General features: G+C 48.8%; 2 protein-coding genes across 8 annotated transcripts in view; both read left to right on the forward strand.

Moving 5' to 3' along the window:
- Window positions 1-2,215: 2,215 nt before the first annotated feature.
- Window positions 2,216-10,654, forward strand: ZBTB12 (zinc finger and BTB domain containing 12). Of its 2 annotated transcripts, none has more exons than XM_033916654.1 (2): window positions 2,216-2,314; window positions 4,333-10,654. In XM_033916654.1, the coding sequence occupies exon 2, from the start codon at window positions 4,529-4,531 to the stop codon at window positions 5,981-5,983; it is 1,455 nt and encodes a 484-aa protein (XP_033772545.1). In that variant the 5' UTR covers window positions 2,216-2,314; window positions 4,333-4,528; the 3' UTR covers window positions 5,984-10,654. The 2 variants fall into 2 exon arrangements, with proteins under 2 accessions (XP_033772545.1, XP_033772544.1); XM_033916653.1 differs by having other exon boundaries at window positions 2,261-2,579.
- Window positions 10,655-15,209: 4,555 nt separating this feature from the next.
- EHMT2 (euchromatic histone lysine methyltransferase 2) overlaps window positions 15,210-16,635 on the forward strand; it is a 36,147-nt gene continuing 34,721 nt past the window's right edge. For all 6 annotated transcript variants that reach the window (XM_033916306.1, XM_033916310.1, XM_033916309.1 and 3 more), the window contains exon 1: window positions 15,210-15,336. In XM_033916306.1, the coding sequence (XP_033772197.1) occupies window positions 15,325-15,336 (12 nt within the window). In that variant the 5' untranslated portion in view covers window positions 15,210-15,324. The remainder of the gene's footprint in view (window positions 15,337-16,635) is intronic.

Genomic DNA, 16,635 nt, shown 5'->3' on the forward strand with positions numbered 1-16,635 from the left:
TAAACTTCAGAAAATGATTAAAAACTAACCTATTTAACCGATTTGTAACCTAAGACCTCTATGCCCGACCTCTTGCTTCCCAAGTTCTCCAAACCCTCCCCCTGTTTCCTACTCACCTATACATATGGCCCCTATATACTGTACCTGTATCCTGCTTCCTATATAAATTGTATCTTTATTCGCTGTTTGTACCTATATTCGCTGATTGTCCAGCCCTTCTTTGTTGTAAACCGCCTCGAACTACTACAGCTTTGGCGGTATATAAAAATAAATTATTATTATTAAATCCTAGAACGGTGGATTCCACAATAACCTCCTCTGGGAGAGCATTCCAGGTGTCCACCACTCGTTGCATGAAGCAGAACTTCCTGATATTTGTCCTGGACTTGTCCCCCCTTAGCTTCAGTCCATGTCCTCTTGTCCGTGTCACATTGGACGTTGTAAATAAGTTTTTTTTCCTGCTCTATTTTGTCCTTTCAGTATTTTGAAAGTCTCGATCATATCCCCTCGCAGTCTCCTTTTCTCAAGGGAGAACAATCCCAGTCTCTTAAGTCGTTCCTCGTATTCCAAGTTCTCCATACCTTTTGTTAGCTTCGTTGCTCGTCTCTGCACCCTCTCCAGCAGTTTTATATCCTTCTTTAGGTTGGGGGACCAATGTTGGACACAGTATTCCAAGTGGGGTCTGACCATTGCCCTATAAAGCGGCTTTATGACCCTCTCCGATCTACTCGTGATTCCTTTCTTTATCATGTCTTACATTCTATTTGCTTTCTTTGCCGCTGCCGCGCATTGTGCCGACGGTTTCAGGGTCCTACCTATCAGTACACCCAGGTCCTTTTCTTGTTCGCTCTTACCCAGAGTTCCTCTTGACATTCTATACTCGTGATCCTTGTTCTTTCTGCCTAAAATGGCTACCACGCCTTAGTAAAAGGACCCCCTATGTTTTCTTGTATTTTCTAAAAGTTTGACCTCAAAACTCCAACTGATCCTTCTAACTAGGGTTTTCAGCATTTTCAGTCCCTGTTCTCTCTGCATTATGCCAGTTTCCCTCGGGTATTTTCGTCCCTATGCATGCTGCATTTTTCCATAGTCGTTTTGCTGATATTTTCAGTTCCTGGCTGCACTCTTTGCATTTTGCAGGACTCGCTCTCTCTCCCTCTGGTATTTTCAGCACCTGCCGGGGTCTCCCTCTATCCCACATGAAGGAGGCACATCTCTTTCCCAGTTTCTGTCCTGGGCCCTTCTCCTACGTTCAGCCTTTGCACTTGCTGTATTTTGTAGGAATTTCTCCCCTGCTATTTTCAGTCCCTTCACACAAGGAGGAGACTCTGGTGCCCAGAAGCATGGGCTGAAAATAGCAGAGTATGATTCAAGCAAAATGCACAGATGGGGGAGGGATCCTAAATACCAGAAGTGATTCCTGCAAAAGGCAGAGGGTTCAGGGACTGAAAATACCAGGGAGGGACACCAGCAAAATGCAGTGTGTGGGGCATGAAAATGCCACTACAAACCAAATGTGTAGAGAGCAAGGTCTGAAAATACCAAATCTTGGAATCTCTCTCCTGCTATTTTCAGCCCCCCCTCCCCCTCCCCGTATTCAGCAAGAGCTTCTTCCGATATTTAGTATTTTCAGCCTCTGCGCTCTCTGGAGTCTCCTTCTGGCATTTCCAGTCAATGTCCTCTCCACATTTGGTTTGCATTGCCCTTTGCTATTTTCAGACCTCGCATATTCCGCATGGCCTCCTGGTATTTTCAATCACTGGGCGCTCTGCAGTTTGCAAAAGCCACCTCCAGTATACAGGATGCCCCCCTCTGTATTTTACTGGTGTCTCCCTCTGCAATTTTCAGCCCCAGCCCGGTATTTTCAGCCCCTGCCCTCCAGTATTTCCAGCCTCTGGGATCTCTTCCTCCCAGTTCCTTTATGCATGCCTGGTATTTTCAATCACTGCACACTCTGCAGTTTGCAAAAGTCACTTCCAGTATACAGGATGCCCCCCCTCTGCTATTTTCAGTCCGCGCCCCCGCCCGGTATTTTCAGCCCCTGGGATCTCTTCCTCCCAGTTCTTTCTGCACATTCCACTAATGAGCCGAGCAGAATCTGCCTCTGCTGATCCGGAGCCACCATCTCGTAGATCAGGCCAGTCTTTATAGGTAACCAGCAGGGAGGGTGACTAGCACGAGTGGAGGGAGGGGGGGAGGGAGGGAGTCCCGGCATGCCTGGCAAAGAGGGCTGGAGGGCAAACCCGGAGTGGATCCTGCCACTCTCACTTCCTTGTGCCAATCGGTGGCGGGAAAATGAGCTCGTCCTAATTCTGTAGGTGGAGGAGTTGGGACCCCGACACCGGAGGGGCGGGAGGGGCCAGATGAGAGTAAGACAGAACCCGTTGCGTGGCCCTAAAACGTCCCCGTCGGACTCTGGTCGAGATGGGACGGGAGCCGAGTGTCGGCTTTGGCGGCGCCTGTGCCTTTAACAAGCCGCCGGCGCCTTTAATCCCTTTTGTGCTTGGCCGGGGTGGTGGATGGCGCCCGGGTGCTGAAGGTGGAGGGCCGGAGAGCAGATGCAGCAAAGGGCAGAGGAGGTAAGGAGGGGAGGGAGCGAAGATTGGGGGTCAGGGAGCAGAGATCGGGGAACAGGGGAGGGAGGGAGCAGAGATGGGGAGTAGAGATGGGGGTCAGGGGAGGGAGCAAAGATCGGGGGTCAGGGAGCAGGGTCGGAAGAGGCCAGGTGGGAGCAGAGATCGGGGGCCAGGGGAGGCAAGGAGGGAGCAAAATCGGGGGTCAGGGGACGGAGGGAACAGGGTCGGGAGCAGAGATGGGGAGTCGGGAGAGGCAAGAAGGTGGGGGGAAGGCAGAGCGGGGTCAGGGGAGGTAAGGAGGGAGCAAAGATCGGGGCTCAGGGAGCAGGGTCGGAAGAGGCCAGGTGGGAGCAGAGATCGGGGGCCAGGGGAGGCAAGGAGGGAGCAAAATCGGGGGTCAGGGGACGGAGGGAACAGGGTCGGGAGCAGAGATGGGGAGTCGGGAGAGGCGAGAAGGTGGGGGAAGGCAGAGCGGGGTCAGGGGAGGTAAGGAGGCAGCAAAGATCGGGGCTCAGGGAGCAGGGTCGGAAGAGGCCAGGTGGGAGCAGAGATCGGGGGCCAGGGGAGGCAAGGAGGGAGCAAAATCGGGGGTCAGGGGAGGGAGGGAACAGGGTCGGGAGCAGAGATGGGGAGTCAGGAGAGGCAAGAAGATGGGGGCAGAGATAGGGGTCATGGGAGGTAAGGAAACAGAGTTCGGGAGAGGCCAGAAAGTCGGAGCAGAGATGGGGTCGGGGGAGGCAAGACCCTGGTAGCAGAGATTGCAGGTCTGCAGAGGTAAAGGGGGGGAAGGAGGGCAGCAAGTGGGGGTAAAGGGGGCAAGATGAGGTGAGCAGGGATCAAGGGTTGGGGAAATGAGGGGGAGCAGGGATCAAGAATGGGGAGTAGTGCCAGGGCAATAGAGATTGGGAATCAGAGGATGTAAGGAGGAGGAGCAGAAATCAGCGAAGGTGCATTGTGTATGCAACTTTTAATTGAAAAAAAATGGCACAAAGGGGTCCTGAAGCCTTGGGAGGCAGATTTCACTAGATTCCCTGACTCTCAGTTAAAGGAAGCCAGTTTGGGCCCTTTCTAGGGCATAAAAGATGGAATATTTGTGTGTGTGTGTGGAGGGGTGGATTCAAACTTTGAGAATGGGGGTGGGCTGCTGAGAAACATCTCTTTTGGAGGGGAGATTCTCTGATTGGGGTAAGAAGGAGGGGCTGCTAGGAGCCACGCATTGGTACAGAAAGATACAAGTTTGGAGCTGGGGGTGGGGGCTTTTGATACAGACTTTGGGGATGGAGGTTTTAAGAGCCTTATATAATGGGTAGGAGATGCAGGCCTGATCTGAGGGGAAGGGGGGGGCTGAAGGCCTTATCTTTGGGGTGCGAGGTAGATTCTTGGGGGACGGGGAGGCTGCTTACCTTTAGGGTAGCAAAGGCAAGCTTTTCTGGGAGAGGAGCTTCTGGCAAAAAGGCAACTTTAATTATTGTATGGTGCAACTAAAATGTCTTTCTTCTCTCTCTTCCCCATGATCTCTACTTTCCTTACTCCTTTACCTCTTTCCCTTCTCTCCCCTTCCTTTCTTGCTTTTTTATGCCTTTTTTCTCTGTTTTACCAACTTCTCTTTTCTCATTTTTTTTTTTTGTTTCTTTTTATCTCCTTTCTTTTCTTTTTTTATCACCTTTTATCTTTCTCCTTTATTTATTTTTTTTTCTTTTCTTTTTTATCTGTCTCCTGTATTGTTTTTTCCTTACAACCTCTCTGCTCTCTGTAGGTCTCGGGGTTTTTTGTTTGTTTGTTTTTCTTCCTCCTTCCCTTCTTAACAATTCTTCCTCTCCTTCCTACATTCTCTCTTTTTTTTTCCTCATCCCTTTGCCCCTTTTGCATAGAATTTCCCAGCTACTGATTTCTGATTGTGAGTGGGGAGCGGAAGAGGACGAGAGAGCGAGAGAGAGAGAGAGGCATACCAGATGGCGTCTGGCATCGAGGTGCTGCGTTTCCAGCTCCCAGGCCATGAAGCGGCAACGCTGCGAAACATGAACCAGCTGCGCTCGGAGGAACGCTTCTGCGATGTGACCATCGTGGCCGACAGCCTCAAATTCCGGGGCCACAAGGTCATCCTGGCCGCGTGCTCTCCCTTCTTGAGAGACCAGTTCTTGCTGAACCCCTCCTCGGAGCTACAGGTCTCTCTGATGCATAGCTCCAAGATTGTGACGGACCTGTTGCTCTCCTGCTACACTGGAATGCTGGAGTTTGCAGTCCGCGACATTGTCAACTACCTGACCGCCGCCAGCTACCTTCAGATGGAGCACGTAGTGGAAAAGTGCCGCAACGCCTTGTCCCAATTCATTGAGCCCAAGATCAGCCTCAAGGAGGATTCCGGGAGCAGCGGCGCACGGGACGTCAGGTCTAAAGCCTGCGGCAGCGCCGGCACCATCGTCGTGAAGGAGACGGGCCGTGTCCGGATGAGGTCCACCCAGACCAACATTAAGCTGGAGATGCCCCTGGACGAAGACCTGGAGATGAAGGTGGAGGAGGACGAGGAGGACGAAGACGACGACAACTACGACGACCAGGATGACGACGCGGTCTCCGACATTTGCATTGTGAAAGTAGAGTCCGCCCTGGAGGTGGGCCACCGCCAGAAGCAGAAGCAGCAGTGCATCTGGCTGAAGGAAGACGAAGTGGTGCAGCAGGACGAGTCCCAGGTCAACTCCACGGTGGAGAATGCGAGCCTGGAGCACAGCCAGCAAGGGGTGGTGAAGGCCTGCTATAGCTTCTCGGAGGATATCGAGGGGGAGGGTTTGCTTATCATCCCCAGTAGTTTCCATGAGGACCGAGAAGCCACTTCCAGCAGTAGCAAGTGCCAGAGCAGCAGAGGAGGAGGAGGGGACATGTCGGGAATCGTAGTCAATTTCGGCTCCCGACCCTTGACCTCTGGCACCGCCAAAGACGTGCTGAAAGTGGGAAACCCTCTAAAGAACCTCAAATGCACCAAGTGTGAAGAGGTCTTTCAAGGGGTGGAGAAGCTGGTCTTCCACATGCGAGCCCACCACTTCATCTTCATGTGCCCTCGCTGCGGCAAGCAGTTCAACCACAGCAGCAACCTCAACCGGCACATGAATGTCCACCGCGGCGTGAAGTCGCACACGTGCGTGATCTGTGGCAAGTGCTTCACGCAAAAATCCACCCTCCACGACCACATGAACTTGCACAGCGGCGAGCGGCCGTACCGCTGCTCCTACTGCGACGTACGCTTCGCCCACAAGCCTGCCATCCGCCGCCACCTAAAGGAACAGCACGGCAAGACCACGGCCGAGAACGTCCTGGAGGCCAGCGCGGCTGAGAACGGCACGGTGGCCAGCGCGGCTGGAAGCGGCCTGGTGGACCCCAACGTAGCTGAGATCAACGTGGTGGTGCGCTGAACACCGCACCCAAGCCCCAGCTGAGGGGGGAGGAGAAAAACCCCAGACTGCGTGGCTGGGCAGATGCCATCTTGAAGGAACAGGCTTACGGACTTGCTGGTTATGCCGGTATATTCTGGGACTTGTAGTTCTGTGGATCAGAGCTGCGCATATTCTGGGGCTTTTAGCCCTGTTCAGAACAAAGCAGTGATGATCCCGATCAGTGGCATGCAGTGAGGGCTTTCAGGAGATGCAGTGAATCCCCAGCTCTATAGTCCTGCTTTTTAAAATTATTTTGCTTACTTTTTGCTTCATGCAGTTTGATTTGTTGAGCAAGCAGCCTGCTCAATCTGTCAAACTACATTCAATAAAATGTAAACAAACAAGATTAAAAGCAGGGCTCCTTGGCTGGGGATTCTCGGAACCCCCTGAAGGCCCTGACAGTACTGATCTGAATTTGATTGGCTGAGCAGCATCTGCCTGTTGCCTGCTCCACCAATCAAATTCAGAGCAGTGCTTTCTGGGCCTTTAGTGGGAGGGGCGAATCCTTTGAAAGCCCTGATCCCTATGCATTATGGAGGAAATTCTGTAAGGGCCTCGTACATTTAGGCAGCAGTAGGCGTGCCTAACTTAATTGGCTTTTAATTGGTTTTTAATTGGCTTTAAGCGCTGCGATAATTGAAGGCGCCATTAAAAGCCAATTACAAAACATTAAAAAATTAGGTGGCAGTAGGAGGCTTCCGCAGCCAGTGCCTAGCGCACAGCAACACCTAACACGCAGAAATAGGCATAGTTAGGGGGGGGCGGCACCAAAATTAGGCTTCGCTAGGCGTGATTCTCTGATGCACGTAGGCGCCGGAAATGCAGACCTCTAAAACCCTGGCCTGCGTTTCCGGCGCCTAGGGTCTGTGGTGGCCATGGTTCCGGAAGCGGCGCCTGTCGGTGATTGGCACGCGGCTGGCGCCCGTTTTTGTAGGCTTCCAGAACCGGCCCCTCTGGGACTTGTAGGCCTCCTGCTGATAATTTTTAAATTGCTGACCAAATTATACTCTGGGTTCTGGGTTCTCACTGTTGTATTTATATAGTTTGAGGGTGAGGGGAGGAATTTTAACGTTTTGCTGGAGGCTAGGACTTAACTTTCCGGAAAGTACTGGTCCATGCCTGCCTCATAATGGCAGGGCCAGGGACCATAAGGCCCAGAATGCACTGCAGGAACCTTGAGACCAGCAGTGTCCTGTCCCTCCCCATGCCCCAGTAGACAAGCTGGGAGTAATCCAGCAGAATAAAGACCCATTCCCTCAGCCCTGGCAGTCCTGGAACATGACTCCGTTGCTGTGAGTCTGTAGCAAACTGTACCCTTTGTTGTCATTCAGATTTTTTTAAAGGAGGGGGGGAAGGGAAGGCACCAAAAAATAAGGAAAATGAAGCATTATGGCCACCTTTTCATTCCTCAGTGGTACTGCCTTAAGCATAATGTGCCTGTAGACACGGGGACAAATTTGTCCCTGTCCCCGCGAGCTCTGTCCCTGCCCTGTTCCTGCAAGCTCTGCCCTCATCTGCACACGCCTCGAACACTTTAAAATCATAAGTGTTTGAAGCTTGTGCGGTTAAGGCAGAGCTTGCAGGAATGGGACAGGGACAAATTGGGTATGGGGATATTGAGATCCCATGGGGACAATTTTGCCCCTGTGTCGTTCTCTAGGGCTTGGTGACTCAGCTTCTGCACACCGTAGTTCAAAACTCTGCTACTATTTCTATAGCACTGAGAGGCATATGCAGCGCTGTAGATGGTCCCTGCGCAGAAGAGCTTACAATCTAATCTGGAGAGACAGGACATACAGGGATTGGGGAGTTTCCTGCAGAGAGAATGATAGAATGGACAAAGGTCATTTTACGGAGAGCTGGAGTTAGGAGTTGAAAGCTGCCTCGGAAAAGTGGGCTTTTAGCTTGGATCTGAATACTGTTAGAAGCGGAGCCTGACGTAATGACTCAGGCAGCCCCCTTATATCATCTGTTTGTTCCATTGAAAAGATTTTCTTACCCCCTCCCATGATAAACACACATTGGCAGTTGCCAAATTTACCTCCCTACCCTTTTATCCCCCCCAACCATAGGCAAATTATGTCTATGGAAGGAGAGAGATCCCATATGGCCCTCAGTGTCACTGAGAAGAGCCTGGTATGAAATTGGGAACTGAAGGGCATCAGCTCCCTTATCCCATCCTTCACCTCCCACACAAAGCATTCTGGGTTGGATGGCTCTGTTTTTTCTATTGGTTAACCCCCCCCCTTGAAAACCTCATAACCTTTCATACAGGACTGCCACCTCTCTCTATATCAGGGAATGGGCTGCTTTAGTTCTAGGGGTTCTTACAGTCTAAGGGGCCCTTTTGCTAAACCACATTAAGTACTAACATGCGTGTAATGCAGGAAAAAAATGCGTTTAAAAAGTGCTCTGTGGCAATTTGTTTGTGCACTGTTTTTGGAAAAGGGTTTATCACGGACAGGGAATGGATGTGGAAGTGAGAGCTACACGGGAAGCGGGTTAGTGGGCATCCCCTCCAAGTCCGTGGGAATTCCGATCCTTTCCTTGTGCCACAGCCGCCATCTCCTTGCCGACCAGGGAGCAGGATTGGGAGGTCGTAACTGCCTGTCGCCAGGCGCGTGTGTGTGACGACTGGTGATTGGTGAGTGCAAACTCCAGCCCCGCCCCCTGACACAGTTACTACTTATTTTTTATGGGAACTGGAGGAGACGGGTTAGATTCCAGCAGGAGCGGCAGAATGAACACTGGAGCACTTAAAGCCTCTTAAACGGGTGTTGCACGCACTGGCGTGGTAAGCGGGGGTGTGGTCTACCCGGGCGCCATCTTGATAGGGGCGTGGCACATGTGCGGTCGCCGCTTCCCTTCCCCCGTACCTCTGTAATGTTCCTGGCGGCGAGCAGCAACCCCTAAACCTCCTGTCACGCCTGCGTGGGCTCTTCTTCTGACATCGCTTCCTGGACCCATGCCTAGAAAGTGGCATCAGCAGGAGAGCCCACGCAGATGCGACACCATGGCAGGGGTTGCCGCTTCACATCAGGAACGTTACGGAGGGGAAGAGAAGTGACGCGTGTGACAATGGGTGCGGGGAACAGAAGAGGGCGGGAGAGGGGCTCCACCTCCCCGGGAGCCTCTCACCCTTGCTATGCCGCTGGTTGCACGCCAGCAGAAAAACGAGCATGGGACCTGCAAAAAGCAAAATCCCTCTATTTTGGGCTGCTTTAGAAATAGGCCTGCAGGCAGGAAGTCCCACATTAAGTTCATATCTTAATGCTTTTTAGTAAAATGGACCCCTAAGTTTTTACCTGAGGCAACGTAGGGCTAAGTGATTTGCCCAGGATCACAAAGAGCTTAGGTGGGATTTGAACCCTGGCTCTCTCCCTTTTTTACCTGTATGTCATTTGTAGGTTACCTCATGGAGAATGGTGGTAGTCCTGTTTCTAGTGTTACCATATGGCTCCAGAAAAAGGAGGACGGATTGAGACATCCGGGTTTTACTTCTACTGACAAGCAATGGAAGTGAGGAGGACAGATAGAGACATCTGGGCTTCTGATGAAAGCAAAACCCGGCTGTCTCAATCTGTCCTCCTTTTCCTGGAGCCATATGGTAACCCTACCTGTTTCAGCGTAAAGGTTAGCGAATACGTTTACAAACCTGGATTAGGATCAAGCGGTCCCCTACTTTCATAAAAGTGGATACAAGGTGGAAGTTTCTGCTGTAACTTTGCAGCAAAAAGGACGAAAGCTGACAAATTAATTGGGGGGGGGGAATGCTTCCTATTTGGTTACTTGAATTGCGTTAGAATCAGATTATATAGGTGGGTCACCCAGGAACTAAGTAAAATTAAGGAGTAGGTAGGTGCTGTTTTGCTACTGAGCACATATATTAATATTGATGAACTGACCCTGGGGTTTGATACACAGATCCATATCTTGTTTTACTCTGTTCCTATAGCCCCAATGCATGCTGGGACATCCTGGGTGCCTTAAAGTCATAAAAGCAGAAGGGAAGCCTCCAATTTTTAGAAAAACAACTCATAAAAGAGCAAAGCTATGAAGGGGGGGAAGTAAGAAAAATCATTTTCCCAAGATCTTAAAATGTTTTGTAATTCCTTAAGGAAACGCCAGCAGTCCCAGCATGCCTTAGTGAGGAGGGGTAAAACCAAGACTGGATCTGTTATTCTTTTTTCTGGTACTCTTAGCAATGAATGCCAAGACCTTGGTGACACAGACCTGTTCATTTAACTCTTTTTAATCCATGGTGCTTTTAACCTTTTTCACAAAATACTGGTGTCTGACAATTTTAGTATTCCCAACACATGACTACAAATCCCAGATTTTCCAGTCCTGTAAAACCAGGACTGGAGTAAGTGGGGAAGGAAAGAATTCCTGGCTGGGCACAGGATTCCTGACTCCCAAATCTCTTCCCTCAATTTCAGATATCTATTAATTAAGTGCTTTTTTTCTCCTCCCTTCTTCTGTTGGCTAGGAAAAAAACCCAAACAAACCTAGCTTAGTTCTGCTTATAGAAACAGAATCACCTCTGGAAAAATGAAACCCGTATTTTTAAACAAGATTTTTAAAAATTATTTTTGAGTGCTGTATTTTAGCTTTGTAACTGTAAATTTTAACAGAATAAAAACATCTTGGATGCTACTCTGATGTGAATAATGCTAACTTGGCTCCTACTCGAGGATTGAAGAGCTAAAAAAATGGCTGTTCCTTCAACAGATCACAGAGAGAAGTTAAAATAAGCTCATTTCAATATTTTACTCTTCATGTTGAAATGACCTACAAAGCTGCTGAACGAGCACTGGGTATCCCTTAAATCTGTTTTACAAGGGGGTGCTAAAAAAAAGTTCTCAGCCCAACCAAGACGAGAATGACGTGGATATGGTCCAATCCATGAACTGAAACAATGTCAAAACAGAATTTTGTTCCTGCAAATTGGCACTTAACGAAATAAGACAACACTCCTTTGAGCTACAGTGGGAAAATAACACTCAGAATTTAGGAAGTTGGTTGGTTGGGCTGAGAACTTTTCAGGTATGTAATAAAAGCCAAGTTTAGGACAATCAAGCCACTGTGACATCACTGATGAGGTTGGCTCTTATTGGTGGAATGAGGCATTATGATGTCACAATACCAATTCTGGGTTCCCAAAGACTGAAACTCTTCACGTTACCAGGAAGTGCTGAAAAGTTCTCAGCCCAACCAAGAAGAAAATGACGTGATAATGGTTCAATCAATGATCTGAAACAATATCAAAACATTGAATTTCGTTTTTGCAAATTGGCACTTAACGAGCTAACACTCTTTTCAACTTCAGTGGCAAAATAACTCAGAATTTACAACGTTGGTCGGTTGGGCTGAGAGCTTTTCAGCAACCCCTCGTACGAACATAAACAATAGCAGAGAGGTTTGTTGGCTCATTGGTCTTCCTAGCTATTCCCATGTACTTTGTTACAACTCATGTCTCCCAAAGGAGTCTTGTCGTACAAACTTATCCATCAGCAGGATATCGCTGTCCATCCAAATAAGTTACCCAAGTTTTGGTTGCTGAGATATTGAGATGAGTATATATCTTTTTTTTTTTTTTAATTCAACCTTTTTTTGCATCCATTACCCTCTTATCTGTCTGAAACACATTTAAATTCTGTCAAAATACTGGTGTTCACCATCTCAGCAGACAACCTGCCGGGTTTTGGAAAATCTGTCCGGGCACATGGACATTCCTCTATAAAGAGGATATGTCCGCGTTTTCCCAGAGAATTGGTAACCCTAACTTGAGATCATGATTCATCATCTTTGAATTTCTTTGCCGTAAATCATTGTAGCTTGTTAGATATTTGACTTATCTGTCTTGCAGTTCATTCTTATCACCGGTGCAGTGCTTTAAGTCTTGCAAGGCCTTGTGTGATCTGGGAGCTTAGGGAGTTGCTCTGATCTCACTAGTTGACCTATATACATACAAATATCTTCTCTTCCTTTCTGGTGATACTTTTCCTTATTTCAGGGCTTCCCAAACCCGTTGGCAATCTCAGTACCAGCGTGTTCCCATGCACAAGGAGATTCTAGGCCTCAAGTGTGTCCTGAAAACCCAGCTGGCTCTGAGAACAGCAAGGTATTTCCCTGCCACCTGTTGACTGATTTGCCATCCAAAATACTGTATACTCTAATATAAACCTTAGATTGGGAGGGAAAAATATGGCCTCGGTTTATATTCGAGTCTTCCTACTCGCGGACCCATCACAGGCTTCTCCCCGGGCCTATCTTAAGCCGTGCTGGTCCAGTGGTGAGCCAGGGCAAGAGTATGCTCCTGCCCCAAGCAGTCTCATTACTCAAAATGGCTGATACAAGTGCCTACTGTGTTTATTTGCTGCCTTTTCAAGAAGAGATTCCCCCCAAACAGTTATAATACATTGAATATCTGTCCCTGCAGGCTCACTCACAATGTAACTGAGGTACCTGGGGCAAAAGAGTGATTAAATTAAGTGAGTTGCTAGGGTTGCCAGATTTTACTGAAGAAGCAATTGAAATGTGTCGGTGAGGGGTAGCGCTGGACAAACAAAGCTAAGTTCATATCACATGCTTTATAAACAAAGGATTTAAAAAGTCATAAAATAATGTTAGAATAAATTCACAAGGGACTGATGAAGACTGTGGCCTGACAGAGTTATATTACTCTTCTGGTGTTCTGAGGATCCTAGGGATCACGCTATAACACTTGATATACATTCAGTTTGCTTATGTAAGAGAGACCCCAGTGTTCTTGTGTGTTTGAAGAGTATTATTTACTATAACAGCAGCAATCAAGACAGCCAGTTTGAAGTGAGTGTTGTAAGATCTGGCACAGGATTGGATTTGGCACAAACAGCCAAAAAAGTGATTTGTTAATCACACATCAAGTCCAAACTGACAACCCCCCCAGTGGCTCAATCAGGGGGAAAAAAACAAGAAAACACACCAAATGAATGGCAAAACACAGACATTCTGAAACACGACCCATGTTGGGTCTTACAGTAAACACAATTTATTGCTCGTTTCCTGAAGGCCTTTGCTGCTGTTTTTTTTCTTGTATGATTTGTACTGTCTGTCCCTCTTCATCTTTGCCTAGTAATTGATTGACAACTGCGCCTACCGGCAAGGGCAAGTTAGACACCGTTTGTAGAATTAGGCCTTTGGAGACTAGGATCGGAGCTGTGCTAGGGGAATAGGGGTTCAAAACCAAAAACCTATTTAATCCACAGTAGACAATGACACAGGGCAAAGTTTTCCCTGTCCCTGCAGGAACTCATTTTCCCATCCGGGCGAGTTCTTTTCCTGTTCCTGCCCCATTCCTGTAAGCTCTGCCTTAACTGTACAAGCCTCGAACATTTATGATTTTAAAGTGTTTGAGGCTTTTGCAGATGAGGACGGAGCTTAGGCATTGGTGGAATGAGGCATTATGACATCACCATCTGAGGTCTAGAATGTTGCTACTTGTGATTTTACATTACATTGATGTCTTCTATCCCACCAATACCTTTCAGTTCTAGGCGGTTTACAACAAGAAATTAGCCTGGGCATTCCCAGGGAGATTACAAGGTTGATAGCTATAGTATGCATTGGGATCTGGGAATGGTCGATACGAAAGTGCAGATGAGGACGGAGCTTAGGCATTGGTGGAATGAGGCATTATGACATCACAATCTGAGCTCTAGAATGTTGCTACTTGGGATTTTAAAGTGTTTGAGGCTTGTGCAGATGAGGACAGAGCTTTCAGGAATGGGGCAGGAACAGGAAAAGAACTCGCCCGGATGGGAAAATGAGTTCCTGCAGGGACAGGGAAAAATTTGTCCCATGTCATTCTCCACTCCAAATCCCACTCCGACCCGTATCCTCCATGAAACAGCATAAGCAATAATGACAATAATCCTCCTGTCCCATACTTAAAATCTCCATAATCAAAAACATACCCCGTCCCCCCTACCCTGACGCCCCATACACATCAACTCCATCACCCCCTCCCCTACTTCCCGCTTCCCCCACCTCAATCATACCACACCATTTAAATGATTGATTTATAGAGCGTTTATGGTTTGGCAGACTGGAGGGACCATTCAGGTCTGTATCTGCTGTCATTTACTATATAATAAGAAAGGATTAAAGCCACAAATAAACTGCATACGTCTGGTAGCGCTATATAAATAATTAGTAGTAGTAATCAGGATTTCTTAATTGCACTTATCCATTACAGGTTCTAGGCAATTTACAAAATAAGAGGCCCATGCAGCATCATGGGGCAGTAGTTACCATCTAGTATGATTTAGAACAGTGTATCTCAAACTGTGTGCCGTGGTACACTGGGGAGGAGAGGTGGCGGTGCCAGCTGACTGCCTACAGGACGTGCCTCTGTCCTGTAGGCAATCAGTGGGTGCCAGCACCTATCCTCTCTGGCCCTCTTCCCTTCTGCCACCCCCCACTGGCATCTCAGAGCCCAGCTGGAGGGCCTTCACCCATACGCAGGCATTGACATGATGTCACGCAATGCGCGTGATGTCATCACAGCGATATCCGAACACTTCCAGGTGCCTCGAGCCACGGCTACTACCTTTAGTGTGCCGCAGCTTGAGAATGACCATCTAGTCGAGAATGACCATCTAGTATTACCAAATGAGAGGTAAAGGTCACATTTTTAAAATGATGACGTCATTTTCAGTTTTAAAGATTTTGCACATCAGCATCATTTCCAGACAATTGTAAAACTGTGCTTATACTTCTTAATTGGCTATTTTTGGTCATTTTTGCCTTTATTTTATTAGATATTCAGTAAAATGTAACAACAGCAGCAACATAGAATACGCTGCTGACGTACAATCGCAAGCGTGCAGGAGACGCCGTGCAAAACCTCGCCTTGGCACGCGCAGGGCCGATCCCAAACGGCGGCTCGAGACGGGAGGGGAGGGTCACTCCTTAGATCTTTCCACCAAACATCTCCCGCCCTACCAGAGACAGTACGACACCAGCCCGAAGTGCCGACGCCTTCCCCCTCCCCCTACTGCGGGCGAGAAGCCGAAGGAAGAAATCGACACGTGAACACCCCCCCCCCCACACCTTCCCCTGTGTGGTATATCCCACATAAAGCCTCAGCCTCTCTCTCGCTCTTCTTAATCCCCCCCCCGCCCGCCGAGTTCCGCCTCTGACGCTACGCCCCACCGTATGACGCAACTTCCCATTCCTGGCGCGGTGGAACGCGGCCTGGGGAGGGAAGTTGCGTCAGCGGGAGGCGGGGCGCCAGAGGCGGAACTCGGCGGGACCGGTGGCGGGCGAGCTCGGGCATGAGTATGAAGGTAGGTTGGCTGGCTAGAGGCAAGGGGACGGGTGAGAGGGAGGGCGAGGCGCAGGATAGGGGAGGGAGCGGCGCTCGGCGTCCGGAAGCGGGAGAGGGGGGACGTCAGGCGCACGTGCTTTGACTTGGCTGTTGCACAAAATGCCCACGAGCCTTAACTCAGGCAGTACAAAAGGGGTCGTCTCTGGTCTCTTCCCTGGCAAGGATGCACCGACAGACCCGAACAGGGAGCCTCCCTCTGATGCACTGCACAATAAAGACCTTCCCATATGGCACTGTGCAACAGAGACCCTCATCTTGAAGCCTTAGACAATAAAGACATTCCTAGAAAACACTACGGAAGAGAGACATCCCTTTATGCACTGCACAATAGAGACTCTCCCATATGGCACTGTGCAACAGAGACCCTCATCTAAAAGCCTTGCACAATAAAGACCCTCCCAGAAAACACTATGGAACAGAGACCCTTCCTCTGATGCTCTGCACAATAAAGACCCTCATCTTGAAGCCCTGTTCAAAAAAATACTCTCACAAAAGCACCAGACAATAAAGACCCTCCTAGAAAATACTACGGAAGAGAGACATCTCTTTATGCACTGCACAATAGAGACTCCCACATGGCACTGTGCAACAGAGACCCTCATCTTGAAGCCCTAGACAATAAAGACATTCCTAGAAAACACTACGGAAGAGAGACATCCCTTTATGCACTGCACAATAGAGACTCTCCCATATGGCACTGTGCAACAGAGACCCTCATCTTGAAGCCTTGCACAATAAAGACCCTCCCAGAAAACACTACGGAAGAGAGACATCCCTTTATGCACTGCACAATAGAGACTCCCACAAGGCACTGTGCAACAGAGACCCTCATCTAGAAGCCTTGCACGATAAAGACCCTCCCAGAAAACACTACGGAACAGAGACCCTTCCTCTGATGCTCTGCACAATAAAGATCCTCAACTTGAAGCCCTGTTCAAAAAATACCTTCACAAAAGCACTGGACTATAAAGACCTTCATAGAAAACACTATGGAAGAGAGACATCCCTTTATGCACTGCACAATAGAGACTCTCCCATATGGCACTGTGCAACAGAGACCCTCATCTTGAAGCCCTAGACAATAAAGACATTCCTAGAAAATACTACGGAAGAGAGACATCTCTTTATGCACTGCATAATATTGACTCCCACATGGCACTGTACAACAGAGACCCTCATCTTGAAGCCTTGCACAATAAAGACCCTCCCAGAAAACACTATGGAACAGAGACCCTTCCTCTAATGCTCTGCACAATAA

Source organism: Geotrypetes seraphini, chromosome 12 (genome assembly GCF_902459505.1).
Source record: "Geotrypetes seraphini chromosome 12, aGeoSer1.1, whole genome shotgun sequence".
Classification (NCBI taxonomy): Eukaryota; Metazoa; Chordata; class Amphibia; order Gymnophiona; family Dermophiidae; genus Geotrypetes; species Geotrypetes seraphini.

Coding starts and splice junctions, on each gene's coding strand:
- ZBTB12 (XM_033916654.1), top strand. CDS start 4,529: ATGGCGTCTGGCATCGAGGTGCTGCGTTTCCAGCTCCCAGGCCATGAA.